The sequence below is a fragment of the Silurus meridionalis genome, chromosome 13 (assembly GCF_014805685.1).
Source record: "Silurus meridionalis isolate SWU-2019-XX chromosome 13, ASM1480568v1, whole genome shotgun sequence".
Lineage (NCBI taxonomy): Eukaryota > Metazoa > Chordata > Actinopteri > Siluriformes > Siluridae > Silurus > Silurus meridionalis.
The window spans coordinates 22,079,473-22,097,055 of record NC_060896.1 but is presented as its reverse complement, the minus strand read 5'-3'; the positions used below and the strand labels follow the sequence as shown (position 1 = coordinate 22,097,055).

General features: G+C 38.8%; 1 protein-coding gene across 1 annotated transcript; it reads left to right on the top strand.

Moving 5' to 3' along the window:
• Nucleotides 1-1,293: 1,293 nt before the first annotated feature.
• eif2a (eukaryotic translation initiation factor 2A) lies at nt 1,294-15,759 on the top strand. Its single transcript, XM_046865331.1, has 14 exons — nt 1,294-1,441; nt 1,670-1,739; nt 1,829-1,900; nt 2,573-2,691; nt 3,666-3,765; nt 4,985-5,067; nt 5,202-5,275; nt 8,887-9,031; nt 9,150-9,266; nt 10,682-11,256; nt 13,341-13,451; nt 14,057-14,173; nt 14,965-15,030; nt 15,256-15,759. The coding sequence occupies exons 1-14, from the start codon at nt 1,414-1,416 to the stop codon at nt 15,319-15,321; spliced, it is 1,743 nt and encodes a 580-aa protein (XP_046721287.1). The 5' UTR covers nt 1,294-1,413; the 3' UTR covers nt 15,322-15,759.
• Nucleotides 15,760-17,583: the final 1,824 nt, after the last annotated feature.

Here is a 17,583-nt window from a genome sequence, read left to right as displayed (position 1 = left end):
GTCCGAGACCAAATCAATTTCTCTTCCTCCGTAGGTGTAAAAAAAGTCTAACTCAGATGTATTCATGTGTGCAGAGCTACAGACACATTTTGCCAGTCGACATTGGCTGTAACAGTTTCCCTCTGACCAACCAATCAGAGGAGCTAGCTGCCCTGTGAGGCGAAAATGAAATCTGATTGGTTATAAAAACAGAGCTTTTTTTCAAGGAGACTGTGGTAAAAAGGCCAGCAGAACAGACCTTGAAGGCCCTGGGCAGATTAGATTGACATGGCAGCACATAGAGGCTGAAATCTGATTGGACAAAAAATCTAACATCCACATACACGTACTGGAAGCAGTGCAGCCAAGAGAAATGCTACGAAATAAGGAGAATAAACTGTTGGGTATAAATTAATACAATTTCATAGAACAAATATTAGAATTTATTTGTAAATGTAGGTCAGTGCTTCTGGTGTTTAGGCCAGCAGAGAAGGATTTACTGGCCCTGACTGCCCAACACTGATATATATATATATACACAGTACAGACCAAAAGTTTGGACACACCTTCTCATTCAAAGAGTTTTCTTTATTTTCATGACTATGAAAATTGTAGAGTCACACTGAAGGCATCAAAACTATGAATTAACACATGTGGAATTATATACATAACAAAAAAATGTGAAACAACTGAAAATATGTCATATTGTAGGTTCTTCAAATTAGCCACCTTTTGCTTAGATTACTGCTTTGCACACTCTTGGCATTCTCTTGATGCCTACTTTGAAGAACCTACACTATGACATATTTTCAGTTCACTTTTTTGTTATGTATATAATTCCACATGTGTTAATTCATAGTTTTGATGCCTTCAGTGTGACTCTACAATTTTCATGAAAATAAAGAAAACTCTTTGAATGAGAAGGTGTGTCCAAACTTTTGGTCTGGTCTGTACTATATATATATATATATATATATATATATATATATATATATATATATATATATATATATATATATATATACACACACACACACACACACACACACACACACACACACACACACACACATTGATACGTAGACTATAAGCTCCGCCCACTTCACCTGTCTGAAACTGTTGTGACGTATTGCTTGGCAGTTCTGCAATCAGAAACACAAAATCAATAATCTTTTTTGTTGTAGTTTTCATTTGGGGTTTTTTTTCAGTGCATCCACGAAGAAACGGAAAAATTACTTCTGGATTATTAGAAAAATATAAAAGTCGGTCCTTTTTTATTTTTCATATAATCTTTCTTAAACGAAAATTGAACGAGCAGAAGATACACGGACCAAAATCCAATTTCTAACATTATTAAATTATCGGATTATATTTGTACATTTTACACGACACGGTCACGTGGGCACTTCTTTCCGCGACTACTTCCGGTTCAACATGGCGCCTCTCACACCGCACTTAGCAGGTAAGAATTCATTTCAAGGTATTATTACACGGATCCTGAAGGTGCGGTTTTGGGTTTGTCACGCACACGCATCTCAAGTGAAGTGAAACGTGTCAGGAATTGGTGGTGAATGATATGTTAACTATAAACTGGAGCTGGATTTCTGTCTGAGGAACACAGACACGGGGCTCTGCTCCCACGTTGACTGCTGAATTACACACTGTAATGATGTGTCTGTTGTAATAACAGTTCGTGGGTCAGATGGAACACTTCTTTTCCGAGGACCACCGAACTTTGAGGAAAATCCAACTTTTCAGCGGTGAGACTTTTTCCATTTCTATGAGCAGAAAGTTATACAAGATGCCTCAAACGCTGTTTGACCTTTTCTTGATCATTTCTTTGCTTCAGAGATGAACGACCGAGCAAATATGTGACCTTCAGCAGGGATGGCACTTTGTTTGGATGGTGCAATGGACAGAAGTAAGTATAAATATTTCTATAAACACACACACATGACGTTGATGGCTCCTGATCAGATCCTAGATGTGCTCTTTCAGGCACCTCCCACTGGATGGAAACTTGGGACCTGCTAAAAAAATATATAACAGCTGTCTTAAAACATCTGGACTGCTGAAATCTTTTTGGTGTCAAACCATAGGGGCAGCCATGATACAGCACATCTGGAGATCTGGTTAAATGTCTTGCTTAATTGTTCAACAAAGGAATCTTGGTCCTTAGGTGGTCTTAAAGCTCCAGTAATTTTGATCAGTAATCCAGAATTTGAACTGTTACACAATTCTGGAATCACCAGCTGTTATCTATTTCAATATAAAGAACAAAATGAATGAATGAAAGATCTAAATTTGCATTGATCTTGCTTATTTTTTCAGGATAGCTTTCATGTGATTTAATTTAATTTTTTTTTCTAATGTATCTGTGTTTTATTATTATTATTTAATCATTAATCTTTTTTATTACAAATGTCTTCTTTTATGCTTGGAAAGCGCTTTGAGATGTAACTCTTTAATGTAATATATAAAATTAAGATTATTATTATATTTATTCGCTCAAATCACACTTATATGAGAAGGTTTCTAAAGGATTCTGGCTGCATGAAATGTTTTTTTAATTATTGTTATTACTATTTTTCAGGGTCAGCGTGATTAAAGTGGCAAATGGAGAATTGGTGAAGTCTTTTGATCTACCGAAAACCACCATGCTGGAATTTTCTCCTCTTAACAAAGTCCTGGTGACATGGAAGCAGTACACCAGTAAGTATGCTAAAGACTGCACTGGAGGCATGTAATGGAATATGTGTAATATGATGTTATTAACACATTTACTGAGCTTCATGAAGAAAGATCACCTACACATAGGATCAGGTTTTGGGCTGCATCTTTGGTTTATAAGTTCTAAACCTTCCAAACATTATGAAACTATATACTTTTTATGTGAACATAATCTGGGTTATTTTGAAAATATTCCAAGTTGGAAATTTACCAGGTATTTATGGGAATATATTAGAAATTTGGGAACATGTATATAAACTGTATTAAATATAAACATTTTGTTTGGTCATAAGATGACATGTATGCAAACTAATATGGATTAAAAAAATTACTTCTTTGGCCTTGATTTAATTGTTAGTATAATTTTGTAGCAAAATACCATCCACACAGCACAAGCAAGTTTTAAACATAAATATATGTGATATTTATATAATTTACGTGAATACTCGCCAAAAATGGACCATTATTTTTATTATTTTGTGTGCAGGATAAAAGAAATGATCTGTTATATTATAGAGGAATGTACAGTACATGTAGGGGGTGTGGCCTCAATAACCCTGCAGTAAGTGTGCTGTGTGCATGTGATTGATGAATGTGCAGGGAAGAATTTCAACTAAAATTGCATCAAATCTGGTTGTTTTAACCAAAGATTATCCTGTAAGATTTTTTTAAAACTACATTTAAATTCCCTGTTCTAGGCTAATCTGCAATTTATTAAACTCCCTCTTTATTCCCATTCATTCCAATGGAAAGTTTCCAGTCTTGAAAATTCCCAGAGTTTTGCATCCCTATTTATAAGGAATGTAATTCATGCCCTTTTGTTGCTCAATGCTGTGATAGATGAATCATGGAAGTATTATTGATGGAAATATTTTTAGAATACATTTTGCTGCGTGTTTCTCTGTTTCTTTAAATAACAATTAGTATGAATGCGCCGCATATCTGCAATGTTTCAGAATCACAAGATAATCCTCAGGGTGACGCTAACCTTCAGCTGTGGGATCTGCAAACAGGTGGCTGCATCAAAGCGTTTTACCAGAAAAAAGCAGAGGGATGGTGAGTTACGAATACAATAACAGCAAGTCACATTTATTACATGAATTTTTAGTGAATGAATCAGTTCTGGCAATGTGTGCATACATCAGTGCACATGCATGAAATACAATTAATATATTTCTATCTGTGACATGTAGTATATTGACCCTGAAGTTTAAAACAAACAAATACATGTCATGGAAAGCATGAATTTTTTTATTTTTTATTTTAACAAATGCAGTGTTAAAAATCCTTCTTGTGCTTAGACATGTGAAGAACAAGTACATGTCCTGCCTAACTAGGACAAGGTTCCTCAACATTTTTTAAACCACAGACCAGTTTTGTTTTGAAAATATTGGGAGTTTGTTTGGGGGTGGGAATAAGGCAGAGGGGGTTGCGTGTATTGTATATGTGCATATTAGAGGTCGACTGATTAATCGGTTTTGCTGATTAATGGGTAATTGATTGAATATCGGCTGCCGCCAAAAATCCATACCAATGGTTTTTTTTTTTTTTGCTGTCGTTACAAGAGCGGCCTCTAGAGGCGAGTCACTGACACGAGACTTTGTGCTGCACGGAGAGCGCTATATCATATTAATTATTTATAATTTAATAATTATATAATTGTATTTATTGATTAATATTGAAAATTATATCCTTTATTCCATGATTTAGTACTTTTTTGTATATTTTATTTCTGTATTAAAGTTTAGTTTTTTTTACAGGGAGTATTACGTTTTTTTTTAAATCCAGTATCCATTTTAAAAACTATAGGTTGATTAATCGGTTATCAGCAAGTACGCTCCAACCTTAGATCATGCCATATGTAAATTTGGACAGTGGCAAAAATGCACAATTAATAATATAATGTCATACCTATACACATTTTACTCAGAGCGTTCTTACAACCTTGAAGCAACTCTTTCATGGCCAAGTCCTGGGTCAACACTTGGTGGTTGGGGACCTCTGCACTAGCATACTAGCATAAAAAACAATACAAATCTGGGTGCATATAATCAGACTTGATACGATAAATGCATATTGGCTCTGCTGGGCCCTTGAGCTAAGCCCTTACCTCTTTTAACTTTTCAAATGAGATATTTGTAAGTCACCCTAGATAAAGAAATCTGCCAGATGTTATATTATAAACTCCAAACTGTAAGTCTATATAATCTAACAATATAGTCCAAAGCATGCATACCTTTATGAATTGATACAATCCGTGTTCCTGTTTTTTAAGGTGTCCGAGTTGGTCGGATGATGAAAGCATCGCAGTGAGATGTGTGAATAATGAGCTTCATTTCTTTGAGAATAATAACTTCGGTAAGGCTTTTTTTTTTTTTATTACAACAAAAACATACTGCAGCTGAACATTTGTTTCAGGTCTATAAAAATGGAATATGATATGAATAAAATTGAGGTGTGTCTGTAAACAACTGTGTTTTGCTTGCGTGCAGAAACCATTGCTAACAAACTTCATCTTCAGAAGGTATCGGACTTTGCTCTGTCACCAGGAAACCAGCCAAGCAAGGTATTGCAAAAAAGCCTTTATTCTTTAAGCGTGGTTGAAATGCTAAATTTTGATTTGGTAAGAAGGTGCGGATTCATTTTCGGTGGGAAGTCTCGGAGGTGTCTGAGCTCATGTATGTAGAAGAGGGTAGAGAGCCCATCCTCTGCTTGTGTTATTTTGCCTTGTGATGGCAGATGACCAAATCTTCTTCTTCTTCTTTCGGCTGCTCCCATTAGGGGTTGCCACAGCGGATCATCCGTCTCCACACCACCCTGTCCTCTACATCTGCCTCTTTTACACCAACTACCTGCATGTCTTCCCTCACCACATCCATGAACCTCCTTTTTGGCCTTCCTCTTTTCCTTCTACCTGGTGGCTCCATCCTCAGCATTCTTCTACCAATATAATTTATGTCCCTCCTCTGCACATGTCCAAACCATCTCAATCTCGCCTCCCTCACCTTGTCACCAAAACATCCTACATGCGCTGTCCCTCTAATAAACTCATTTCTAATCTTATCCATCCTCGTCACTCCCAACGAAAACCTCAACATCTTTAGCTCTGCTACCTCCAGCTCCACCTCCTGTCTTTTACTCAATGCCACTGTCTCTAAACCATACAACATCGCAGGTCTCACCACAGTCCTATAAACTTTCCCTTTCAATTTTGCAGATACCCTACTATCACAAATCACTCCTGTCACTCTTCTCCACCCACTCCACCCTGCCTGCACTCTTTTCTTCACTTCTCTAACACACTCTCCATTACTTTGCACTGTTGAACCCAGGTACCTGAATTCCTCCACCTTCTGAAGCTCTTCTCCTGCAACCGCACCACTCCACTGCCCTCCCTCTCATTCACACACATGTACTCTGTCTTACTCCTACTGAGTTTCATTCCCCTTCTCTCCAGTGCATATCTCCACCTCTCCAGGCTCTTCTCAACCTGCTCCCTACTCTCACAACAAATCACAATATCATCCGCAAACATCATAGTCCAGGAGACTCCTGTCTGACCTCGTCCGTCAACCTGTCCATCACCACTGCAAACAGGAAAGGGCTCAGGGCCGATCCTTGATGCAGTCCAACCTTCACTCTAAACCAGTCTGTCGTACCTACTGCACACTTCACTGCCGTCACACTGTCCTCATACATGTCCTGCACCACCCTTACATACTTCTCCGACACACCTGACTTCCTCATACAGTACCACAACTCCTCTCTTGGCACCCTGTCGACGCCTTCTCTAAATCCACAAATACACAATGCAATTCCTTCTGTCCTTCTCTATACTTCTCCATCAACATTCTCAAAGCAAATATGGCATCTGTGGTGCTCTTCCTCGGCATGAAACCATACTGTTGCTCACAGATGGTCACCTCTTCTCTCAGCCTGGCTTCCACTACTCTTTCCCATAACTTCATGGTGTGACTGATCAACTTAATACCCCTGTAGTTACTGCAGGTCTGCACATCTCCTTTATGCTTAAAGATCGGTACCAGCACACTCTTTCTCCATTCCTCAGGCATCTTCTCACCTTCCAAAATCCTGTTAAACAATCTGGTCAAAACCCCACTGCCATCTCTCCTAAACATCTCCACGCTTCCACCGGTATGTCATCTGGTCCAACCGACTTTCCACTCTTCATCCTCTTAATCGCTGCTCTCACTTCCTCCTTACTAATCTTATCTACATCCTGCTTCACCATCTCCACATCATCCAACCTTCTCTCTCTGATTTTCCTCATTCATCAGCTGCTCAAAATACTCCCTCCACCTTCTCAACACACTCTCCTCACTAGTCAACACATTTCCTCTCCATCCTTTACTGCTCTAACTTGCAGTACATCCTTTCCAGCTCGGTCCCTCTGCCTGGCCAATCGGTACAAATCCTTTTCTCCTTCCTTAGTGTCCAACCTCTCATACAGCTCCTCATATGCCTTTTCCTTGGCTTTCGCCACATCCTCTTAACCTGCTGCCGCATCTCCTTGTACTCCTGCCTACTTTTCTCATCACTCTGTCTATCCCACTTCTGTTTTGCCAACCTCTTTCTCCTTATGCTCTCCTGCACTTCCTCATTCCACCACCACGTCTCCTTGTCTTCCTTTCTATTTCCAGATGTCACACCAAGTACTTTTCTAGCTGCCTCCCTCATCACTCCTGCAGTAGTTGCCCAATCATCCAACACCTCCTTAACACCACTGAGCCTCTCTCTGACCTCTTCCCTGAACCTCACACTACACTCTTCCTCCTTCAGTTTCCACCATCTTATTCTTCTTTCAGTCCTCACTCTCCTCCTCTTCATCCTCGCCTCCAAAACCATCCTACAGACCACCATCCTATGCTGTCTAGCTACACTGTCCCCTGCCAACACCTTACAGTCGCCAATCTCCTTCAGGTTGCATCTCCTGCATAGCACATAGTCCACCTGTGTGCACCTTCCTCCACTCTTATCGTCACCCTATGATCCTCCTTCTTTTTAAAATAAGTGTTCACCACTGCCATTTCCATCCTTTTAGCAAAATCTACCACCATCTGCCCTTCCACATTCCTCTCCTTAAAACCATACCTACCCATCACCTCCTCATCACCTCTGTTCCCTTCACCCACATGCCCATTAAAGTCCGCCCCAATCACTAACCGTTCTTTCCTAGGTACACCATCTACCACTTCATCTAATTCACTCCAGAATCTTTCCTTCTCCTCCATCTCACAGCCAACTTGTGGAGCATAGGCACTGATGACATTTATCATCATCCTTCAACTTCCACCTTCACGATCATCACCCTATCAGAAACTCTCTTCACCTCCACTACACTCTTACTGTACTCTTCCTTCAGAATCACCCCTACACCATTTCTCTTTCCATCCACACCATGATAAAACAGTTTAAACCCACCTCCAATGTTCCTGGCCTTACTCCCTTTCCACTTGGTCTCCTGAACACACAACATATCTACCTTTCTCCTCTCCATCATATCAGCTACCTCTCTCCCTTTACCCGTCATAGTACCAACATTTAAAGTACCAACCCGAACCTCCACTCTCCTACACTGCTCCTTTCCCTGCCGTCTCTGTAGACGTCTTCCTCCTCTCCTTCTCCTCCTTCGGCCAACAGTAGCCCAATTTCCACCGGTACCCTGTCGGCTAACGATACCTGTGGCGGTCGTTGTTAACCCGGGCCTCGACCGATCCGGTATGAAATTCTCATTTGTGATCCGCATATTTGATTTGGCACGTGTTTTACGCTGGATGCCCTTCCTAACGCAACCCTCCCCATTTACCCGGGCTTGGGACCGGCACTAAGAATGCACTGGCTTGTGCCTCCCTAATGGCTGGGTTGCAGATGACCAAATGAAGGAGAAAAAATGTGCTTAAGATTGTGAGGTTATGAGTTCACACTTGGCTCTTTATCAAAGTCTTTAACTTGTAACTTCTGAGTTGCATAAATGTGATAATTGTAAGATTAGAAGATTTGTAATAGTAAATGTTATAAATGTACTTTAATAATATGGTTGTCTTCTGAACAGATTTTTGGAATCCTTTTCTTCAGAAAAGCCCCATTCATTGTCATGTGCCCATTTTTGTGTATAGCTTACCGCTTAAATTGTTTTGTTTTTTTGCCTTACACAAGGTTGCTGTGTACGTTCCTGGAAGCAAGGGTGCCCCCTCTTTTGTCCGGCTTTATCAGTACCCTAATTTCAGCGGCCCTACATCGGCTCTGGCCAACAAAAGCTTTTTCAAGGCTGACCGTGTGACCATGTTATGGAACAAAAAAGGTATTTGAATGTGTATTGACTTTGAAACGTAGAAATATAAAAAATGGTTAAAGCTGATATGTTTGAATTGTGTGTCAAGGTTTATTAGTGATGCTCTGATTTATTCCCTCACCCGTAGCCAGTGCGGTTCTAGTCACAGCCAGCACGGAGGTGGATAAAACCGGCGCGTCATACTACGGAGAGCAGACTTTACACTATCTCGCAACAAACGGGGACAGTGCAGTGGTCCAACTTCGTAAGTGTCCTGTACAAATGTACAGTGTCCATAAAAACGTTTTTTTTTACGATTCTCTCAGCCCTTTTCCTGACAAAAAAAATTACTTGTTTTTTTACTTTTATACTGTATTACACTGAAATCAAAAAAGTTCTTTCTACATTAAATTATGTTTCTGTTGCTTGTAAAGTCTTAAGATTACTTGGCATCAGACCAGCTTCAAGTAGTTCGTCTAAATTCTTATCAAACCATTGACATTTATCCCTAAGAAAAATGAGATGTTTTGCTTATAATTTATATAAGTATATAAAACCCAAATTCTGTCTATTTGGGTATAACAGTGTACTAAAAAAAATGCTAAAGCCACATATTGAGTTTAACTATCTTTAATTTGGACATTTTAAAGCATATAGTGGCTGCTTGTTAAGGAGGGCATGAGGGATTTCTCCTTGAACAAATTCCCCCATGCAACCCCAGCATTTCTGTATGCAAATTGACGCAATTTGTATAAATCAACATTTGTATTGTTTTTAATGATAAATGCAAATGGCAAGTTGACAACCATGCTTAAAAAATCTATATAAAATATAATACAACATTGTTTAAAATTTTTGTTTAAAAAAATATTCAGATATTTTGTTTTGTTTTGAAGACATAAGTATCTAGAATATATAAATAAGTCTACTACTGTTACTACTATTCTAATGCTACTGTTGTAGTAAAGAAATGCTACAAAAAGAGAATTGACGGAGAAACGCAGAAAGCTTTTGGTGTATAAATGCATAATCATTCGCTGAAAACAACAAAAGTGAGTAAGAATTGAATCGTTTACTGCTGCTGTTATTTGCAACCTGATGCTCGCGGGTCACGAGAGAACAGATCGAGTGCGACCTCCCCAAGTTACAAACAGTTTACACAATAGCACTTTATTCCGTGTTTCGCCTTCATCCGTGACTTGGGGCGCACACTTTTTCCTGCTGCCGGTTGACCCTGTTTTCTCCGCCATTCACAAGCGGCTGTGTTGTCTTGTGTCATGTAACTTGAGCAGCCCAACTAATCAATAACGGCGTTCGTTGTCAACTAATGTCATTATCGAATATTTTATCAATTAGTTGTTGCTGCCCTTTTTTAAATAGAGTTACGAATGTGCAGTTTCAACCTCACATTTTTTTTGTTAGGAAATTGAGTAAAGAATTTGATGACCTCTGTACCAAAATAATGCACAGCATATTTAAGAAATAAAGTATTAAGTAAAGTACATTTATTAAAGACAAATTCTATAATAAATATACATATGTTCATGTTAAAAAATGTTATTCTGTTAGGACAATATCACAGTCAGTGCAATTAATAATGTATTATTGATGGATGAAATGTTCTTTGTACTTTTTTGTTTCTGATATTATGTCCAATTTTGTTTCTTTTTTCCTGAACAGCAAAGAACGGCCCTATTTACGATGTGACCTGGAACCCCAACTCTTCAGAATTTTGTGTCGTTTATGGCTTCATGCCTGCCAAAGTCACAGTGTATAACCTGAAGTGCGAGCCGGTTTTTGACTTTGGCACAGGTCCACGTAACGCTGCTTTTTACAGCCCTCAAGGCCACATCCTGGTCCTGGCTGGTTTCGGAAACTTAAGGGGTCAGATGGAGGTGTGGGACGTGAAGAAGTACAAGCAAGTGTCCAAACCACAGGCTGCAGACACCACGTTCTTCTCCTGGTGTCCTGATGGAGAGCACATTGTTACAGCCACTTGCTCACCCAGGCTCAGGGTCAGTAACGGATTTAAGATCTGGCACTACACTGGCACAGTTCTGTACAAGCAGGAGACACCAGCAGGGAAAGAACTCTGGGAAGTGGTCTGGCAACCGTTCTTACCTGGAACATTCCCAGAGAAGGCGGTGAAGTACCAGGCAGCTTCAGGTGAACTCTGCAGCATTGAAGCCAAGCCTGCGCAGGCCTACAGACCTCCTGCCCTGCGCAACAAACCCGAGAGCAGCAGCCTCAAACTGGTGAGTTTGTATCCTAATTATAATCAAAACCTGTTCAGATTGTTATAATATTTAATCAATTTAAAACCAGTGTCCTAATATGTAAAAGTCAGGGTTATTTACTTTATCTGTTGTTGTTGAAATATTATGGTGGGTGGAGTATCTGCTCATTAGAGTGCACAATTCTGTGTTTGTTAGGGGTGTAACGGTACACAAAATTCACGGTTCGGTACGTACCTCGTTTTTGGGTTCAATTTCGGTACGTTACGGGGAAGAAATTCAAAACCTAAAATTGCTGGTCATTTTTTATTGAAGCAGTTTATTATTATCAACATTTGTGTGTTAATATTGTTCAATAGTTACATTTTTTTTTTTTTTTACTATTTTAAATAAAATGCCTGCTTGGTTAAATAATGTATCAAATAATACTTTTATAATATTTTATATATAAAATTCTATTGTTAGCACAAATTCAATTGATTAGATAGAAAGTAATAAATGAAAATTTTATAAAATAGTTTACATTTGTTACACCCTATTTGTGTAATAAAGATGTGTATGTTAGTGTTTTACATTTAATATAAAATAATTTTAAAGATATGATCTAAACTGTTCTACTTATTTCAGCATACCTTTAAACAAATGTCTTTATTTATTCACTCCCTCGATACGTGGAATTCTATGATATTATCGTAAAAATGTTGGTGATGACAGAAAGGGGCAGCGGTTTCGGGTTTTTTTTCGTTTCAAATCGCAATTCCTGTACGGAGTGAGTAGTTAAAGTGACACTGCGCTAACTCTAGTTTCTTCAGTACACCCCTGGCATTGTTGTTTATGCTTTCAAGTTTAATAATAATAATTATAATAATAAAAACTGTGACACAAACTTGCAGTTTTCCACTTAATACGTTCGTGAGGAAACTCGGATATTAACTATATAACACGGAAAAAGGATTGCATTTGGTACACGTGTACTGAACTGAATGCCATGTACTGAATCTCCTCATTACAGTCCATTATACTCTGTATTATCAGTGTTATATTCATTAGAATCCATTATTGTGTGTATTCTCAGGAAAGTCTGCGATATGCTCTATATCAGTGGTCCCCAAAATTGTTTGCTCCACGGACCGGTTTAATGTCAGACAATATTTTTACAGACCGGACTTTAAGGTGTGGCGGATAAATACAACAAAATAAAATGATACGCCCATAAAAACTGGTATTTTATAAATCTAGTAATAAACGTAAATCCACTGTGGTGGTGTTTGTTTATTTTGCTCGCTTGGGGGTTTGAATTTAGCAGTAATGTATTATGTGTTAGCGGCCGGAGCAGCCCCTTTAAGAAGGTAGCGGATGGAGGTAAGACATGTGACCGAGGCATCATGACATGCATCAAGAGTGAGTCATAGACAGATGTGGCGGAGAGAATCCGGTAATTTTTCAAAATAAAACATCGTTCAGAATCAGATAATAAATAAAACAGAAATAATGTAAGTAATGTATTCTTTCTGTGCGGCACGGTACCAATTGACCCACGGACCGGTGCCGGTCCGCGGCTCGGGGGTTGGGAACCACTGTTCTAGATGATTTGCTGAGAGTCCACAAAACTTTGTATATATTTTCATGAGTCCACTATACTCTGTATATATCCTCACAAAAGTCTACTATACTGTGCGTGTATATGCTTGTAAGAGCTCCCTATACTTTGTAAATACAGTGTGTTTTCCTCTATGCTATTTGTGAATCCATGTGAGAGTTTGCTATACTCTCTATATGAACTCCTGAGAGTTCTCTGTGCTCTGTATGTATCCCTCTGAGAGTCCGTTATACTCTGTATATCTGTACTGTGTCCATATCCTTGTTTGAGTCCCCTATACTCTATGTACATGTATTATGTATATATTTTATCGTCACTGAGAGTCCATTTTGCTCATATGTGCTCTGTATGTATCTCTATATTTAATGAGATCATTGTACCAGTATAGCATAGTAGCGCTTCCCTCAAACACCTCCCTGTCTGAAGATGTTGAATAGTTACGAGGTGCTAGCAAATGAAATTAGTAGGAGAGTGAGTGTGTAATCAAAGTCTCTCGTTCTGCTAGCATGAAGAGGAACCACCACAGAACATGAAGCCTGGTGCTGGAGACAAGCAGATGTCCAAGGCAGCTCTGAAAAACCAGAAGAAGCGAGAGGCAAAAAAAGCAGCTAAGCAGGTGTGCTATGGTTTCTGGACCTTTGTAATGTAATCATTTGAAAATTGTATTTGTGTTTTTAAAAATTTTACTTAATGAACTTTAGCCACTGATGTACCTCGGTCGACCAGTTAACAAACGAAATGATCAAAAAACTTGACTTAAAATAATATTTGTTTTGAAAATACTATTAGGCTAGAAATAAGCCCTTTAGTTTCCTTTATATCATGTGTACACTGTGTGGACAAACGTTTGTGGACACCTAACCATAGGTTTCGTATGTGCTTTTTGAACATTCCATTCCCCACTTGCAGTTATAATAACCTCCACTCTTCTGGGTAGATGTTCCACTAGATTTTACAGTGTGGTTGTTGATATTTTTCATTCAGCCACAAGATATTTCACTCCACACAGCGGTATTGTCATGCTGAAACGGTTTTGGTTCTACTTCAAGTGACGGGAAAATGTAATGCTTGAGAGTTTGGGAAAGAACCACACATGGCTGGGGAAGACAGGTGGTCCAGTATTTTTTTTTTTTTTTTTGTGTATAACTCTACTGTGCAGGCCTGATTTTCAGATTTTTCACAAATTCTTCTTGACATATTTAGATGTTTTTGTCATTACAGGAAAATAAATCTGAAGTTCCTGCTCCAACTTCAGAGCCTCCACCCACCAGGGAGAATCCTGTAACATCTACAGATGGAGACCCTGAAACTGACAAAAAGATTAAGAACTTGAAAAAGGTAGGTTAGGCATTCTGAGGTCTGGGATTAAGGGGCCATTTACACCGACCAGGCATAAGATAATAAAACAATTATAATAATGACTATAAAATACCAAATACCTTAAGTGTATCAAAATAAACTACAAAATACAGCAGCCACACCATTTATTCAAAGAAACTACTGCATTCATGTAAAAAATACAGTAATAATACTTTTACCAGGGAGCATTAAATTTTCTTCACAAACCTTCCATCAATTGGCCTATCTTATCTGTTACTTTACCCTGACACTGACTCAGTTGATTAAGTACACAACAGCTTTTTCTCTGGACGAGTCGTGCCAAAATGTTCAGCAGGTGAACATTTTGTCATCAAAGTTGATGTGTTAGAAGCAGGAAAAATGGGCAAGTGTAAGGATTTGAACGAGTTTAACAAGGACCAAATTGTGATGTCTGGGTCACTAGACGTCTGGGTCAGAGCATCTCCAAAAGAGCATCTCCAAAACAGCAGCTCTTGTGGGCTGTTCCCGGTCTGCTCAACCCAAGCTGACGAGTAACCCAAACGTTAGGGTCAGAACATTCATTGCAGCTATTTTATAAATCTGTTTGAATATTAGTGATCTTACTGAGACAAGCAATGTCTTTTGAGGTGCTAAACTAGCATTGTTGTCTGCTTCATTGCAAGTAGGAAAGTAGTCAAGTAGGTTGCAAGTAGGAAAACTGTATATATTTTTTTGGGGCTGTTACTTCAGACTTTCTTTAAAATGGTAAATTCGGAGGAAGCTAATCTTATTCTGTATATCTGGTTCAGAAACTGAAGGCTATTGAAGAGTTAAAGGAGCAACAAGCAGCTGGCAAACAAATGCAGAAAAATCAGGTACATAATTATGCATTTTATTTATTCCACTCTATTATTTTGTTACATAAAACTCGATTTGTTTGTATCCATATGTATGTACTGTATGTACAGCATCTTCAAACATTATGCTTTCGGTATTGATCATATGTCATGGTGTATATGAAATCAGAGAATCATGATCATGGCAAATGCATAAGACCGTATCTAACATGATTTTTTAAAATGATTTTGTTTTTCTCACAGCTGGAGAAGATGCAGAAGGAGGCACAGCTGCTAAAAGAGATCGAGGCCCTTGAATTAGGTCTATAATGCCCCAACCATACCCCCCTCCCCCCCCCGAACCCTTCACAGCACTACTGTTCCATAGAATAATGCATATAACGAGCTGAACCAGAGCAGATGTCGGACTCAGTCTAGGATAAACATCTATTAAAAATGATGTGCTGCCACGTTTTCTTAATCCCTTAGCGCACAATGTGATCAAGAATCATTGCCTGGACTTCTAAAGGCTTTATTGCTATGCAATCCGTTCTATGTACAGATAATGAGGGAAGTTTTGCTTTTCTGCACACGCAGTGAAATCAGTGGAATTAACATTATGGTAGTGCACACACAACATTCTGAAAACATTATACATTCATATGATGTCATACTGGTCATACTTTTTTTGGTTAAAAAGTGTATTCTCCATAATCTCAATTATATGTTGTGAAATAAACGGTAAATAAAGAACACATTTCAAGATAATTTGTATTTTTTTTTTTTTTTTTTTCATTTTGCTTGCAGTATTTTTGTGAAGGAACTAATATTACATTTCTACTGGTATTATGAAGTATTTTGTTGATTTTTTTGTTTGATTTTTATTGCTTTAACTATGAAACTAGTTCTATGAAACTAATCTGCTGGTTAAAATACCTAGTAAAAATAAAGTCATACAATTCAGTACAGAATATAGTTTAATTAAGGCTTCTTTTCTGTAACTTTGGTGAATTATTGACTGTGTTTAATATGAATAAGAGTGAATTTAAAATGCATTAGTAAATTTCCAAATAAAACGCCTTCTTTGTCATGTTTGCCAACTCCTCGGTCATCGTTGGGTTTTTGTAGGCCATTTGTGCATCTTTTCTCACAACCAGCTTTCATGACATCCGGAAAATGTAATCTCTGAAAAGGATTTATTCTGTGCTAACAATTCAACACTCTCTTAATAATTATTGAGAGGCACTTGGACCTCTAGATACCAGTGGTTGTCCGTACAGAATCTCCGCCATGTGCCAAAACTTCCTGGCACGAAAATTCCAGTACCAGCCGGTTAAAGAAGATCTGTGTTGACATGGTTCTTTGGACTGTTATACTGGTGTAGACACTACTGTTTTGGCTCCAAATACTGAGATGAAGGTTCACTGTGATGTTCATTCACTCATTTTCTTTTCACATTTCTTGCAGACTGCAATGATAATAAATGTTTCTCAGTCCATGGTTCATGTGCTGCAGTATCTGAGCCGAATTTTTACTCCATGATTGTCCCTAATGAACTACAGTCCAAATCCATCCTCAGAGCTCCTGTCTTACTCTGTAATTTCATGGATTCCCAACCTGTTAATGAAAAACCAACCCCAGCTGCACCGAGTGGCCTCCAATCAAAGATAACACCATCCAGAGGTAGGCTGGGACGAAGCGGTCAGATCCGAGGAGAGGAGAAGTGCAGGAACAATGGTCCCTGGTGCCTCAGGATCATGTTTATCTCAACAGCAAGAGAGGAGGGGTGATGTGGAGAGAGAGATATGGATTATTAAGTATCCTTACTCTTGTGTTGATCATCTCTTCATCATGGTACCTGTTAGTGGGTGGGATTTATTAGGCAGCAAGTGAACATTGTGTCCTCAAAGTTGATGTGTTAGAAGCAGGAAAAATGGGCAAGTGTAAGGATTTGAGTGAGTTTGACGAGGCCCAAATTGTGATGTCTAGACGACTGGGTCAGTGTATCTCCAAAACTGCAGCTTTTGTGGGTTGTTCCTGGTCTGCAGTGGTCAGTGTTCTATTAAAAGTGGTCCAAGGAAGGGACAGTGGTGAACCGACGACAGGGTCATTGGCGGTCAAGGCTCACTGATAAACGTGTGGAGCGAAGGCTGGTCTGTGGGGTCCGATCTAACAGTTCATTACTGAAGAAGGTAATGTTGTTAATGCTAGATGGGACTGTTTTGACAGCAAAAGGGGGACCAACACAATATTAGGCATTTGGTCTTAATGTTATGCCTGGTCGTGTAAACCGTCTAGTACAATGGCTCAGGACCACAGGTTCCATAAAGAGTTCTGCATTTAAGTGTTGAGGATGGGATTCCTTTTAAGTCTGGTTCCTCCTGAGGTTTCTTCTTTATATAATCTCGACTTGCTGCTGTCACCACTGGCTTGCTCATTAGGGATAAACTTACAGACACAGACATAAATTCACATTTTCTAACCTATTTATCTCTTTAAAAGCTTCTTGAGCTTCAACTTAAGCTGCTTTGGGACAATGTCCAATGTAAAAATGAAAATGAATGGAATGTTTGCGCCAATATTTAATATGAT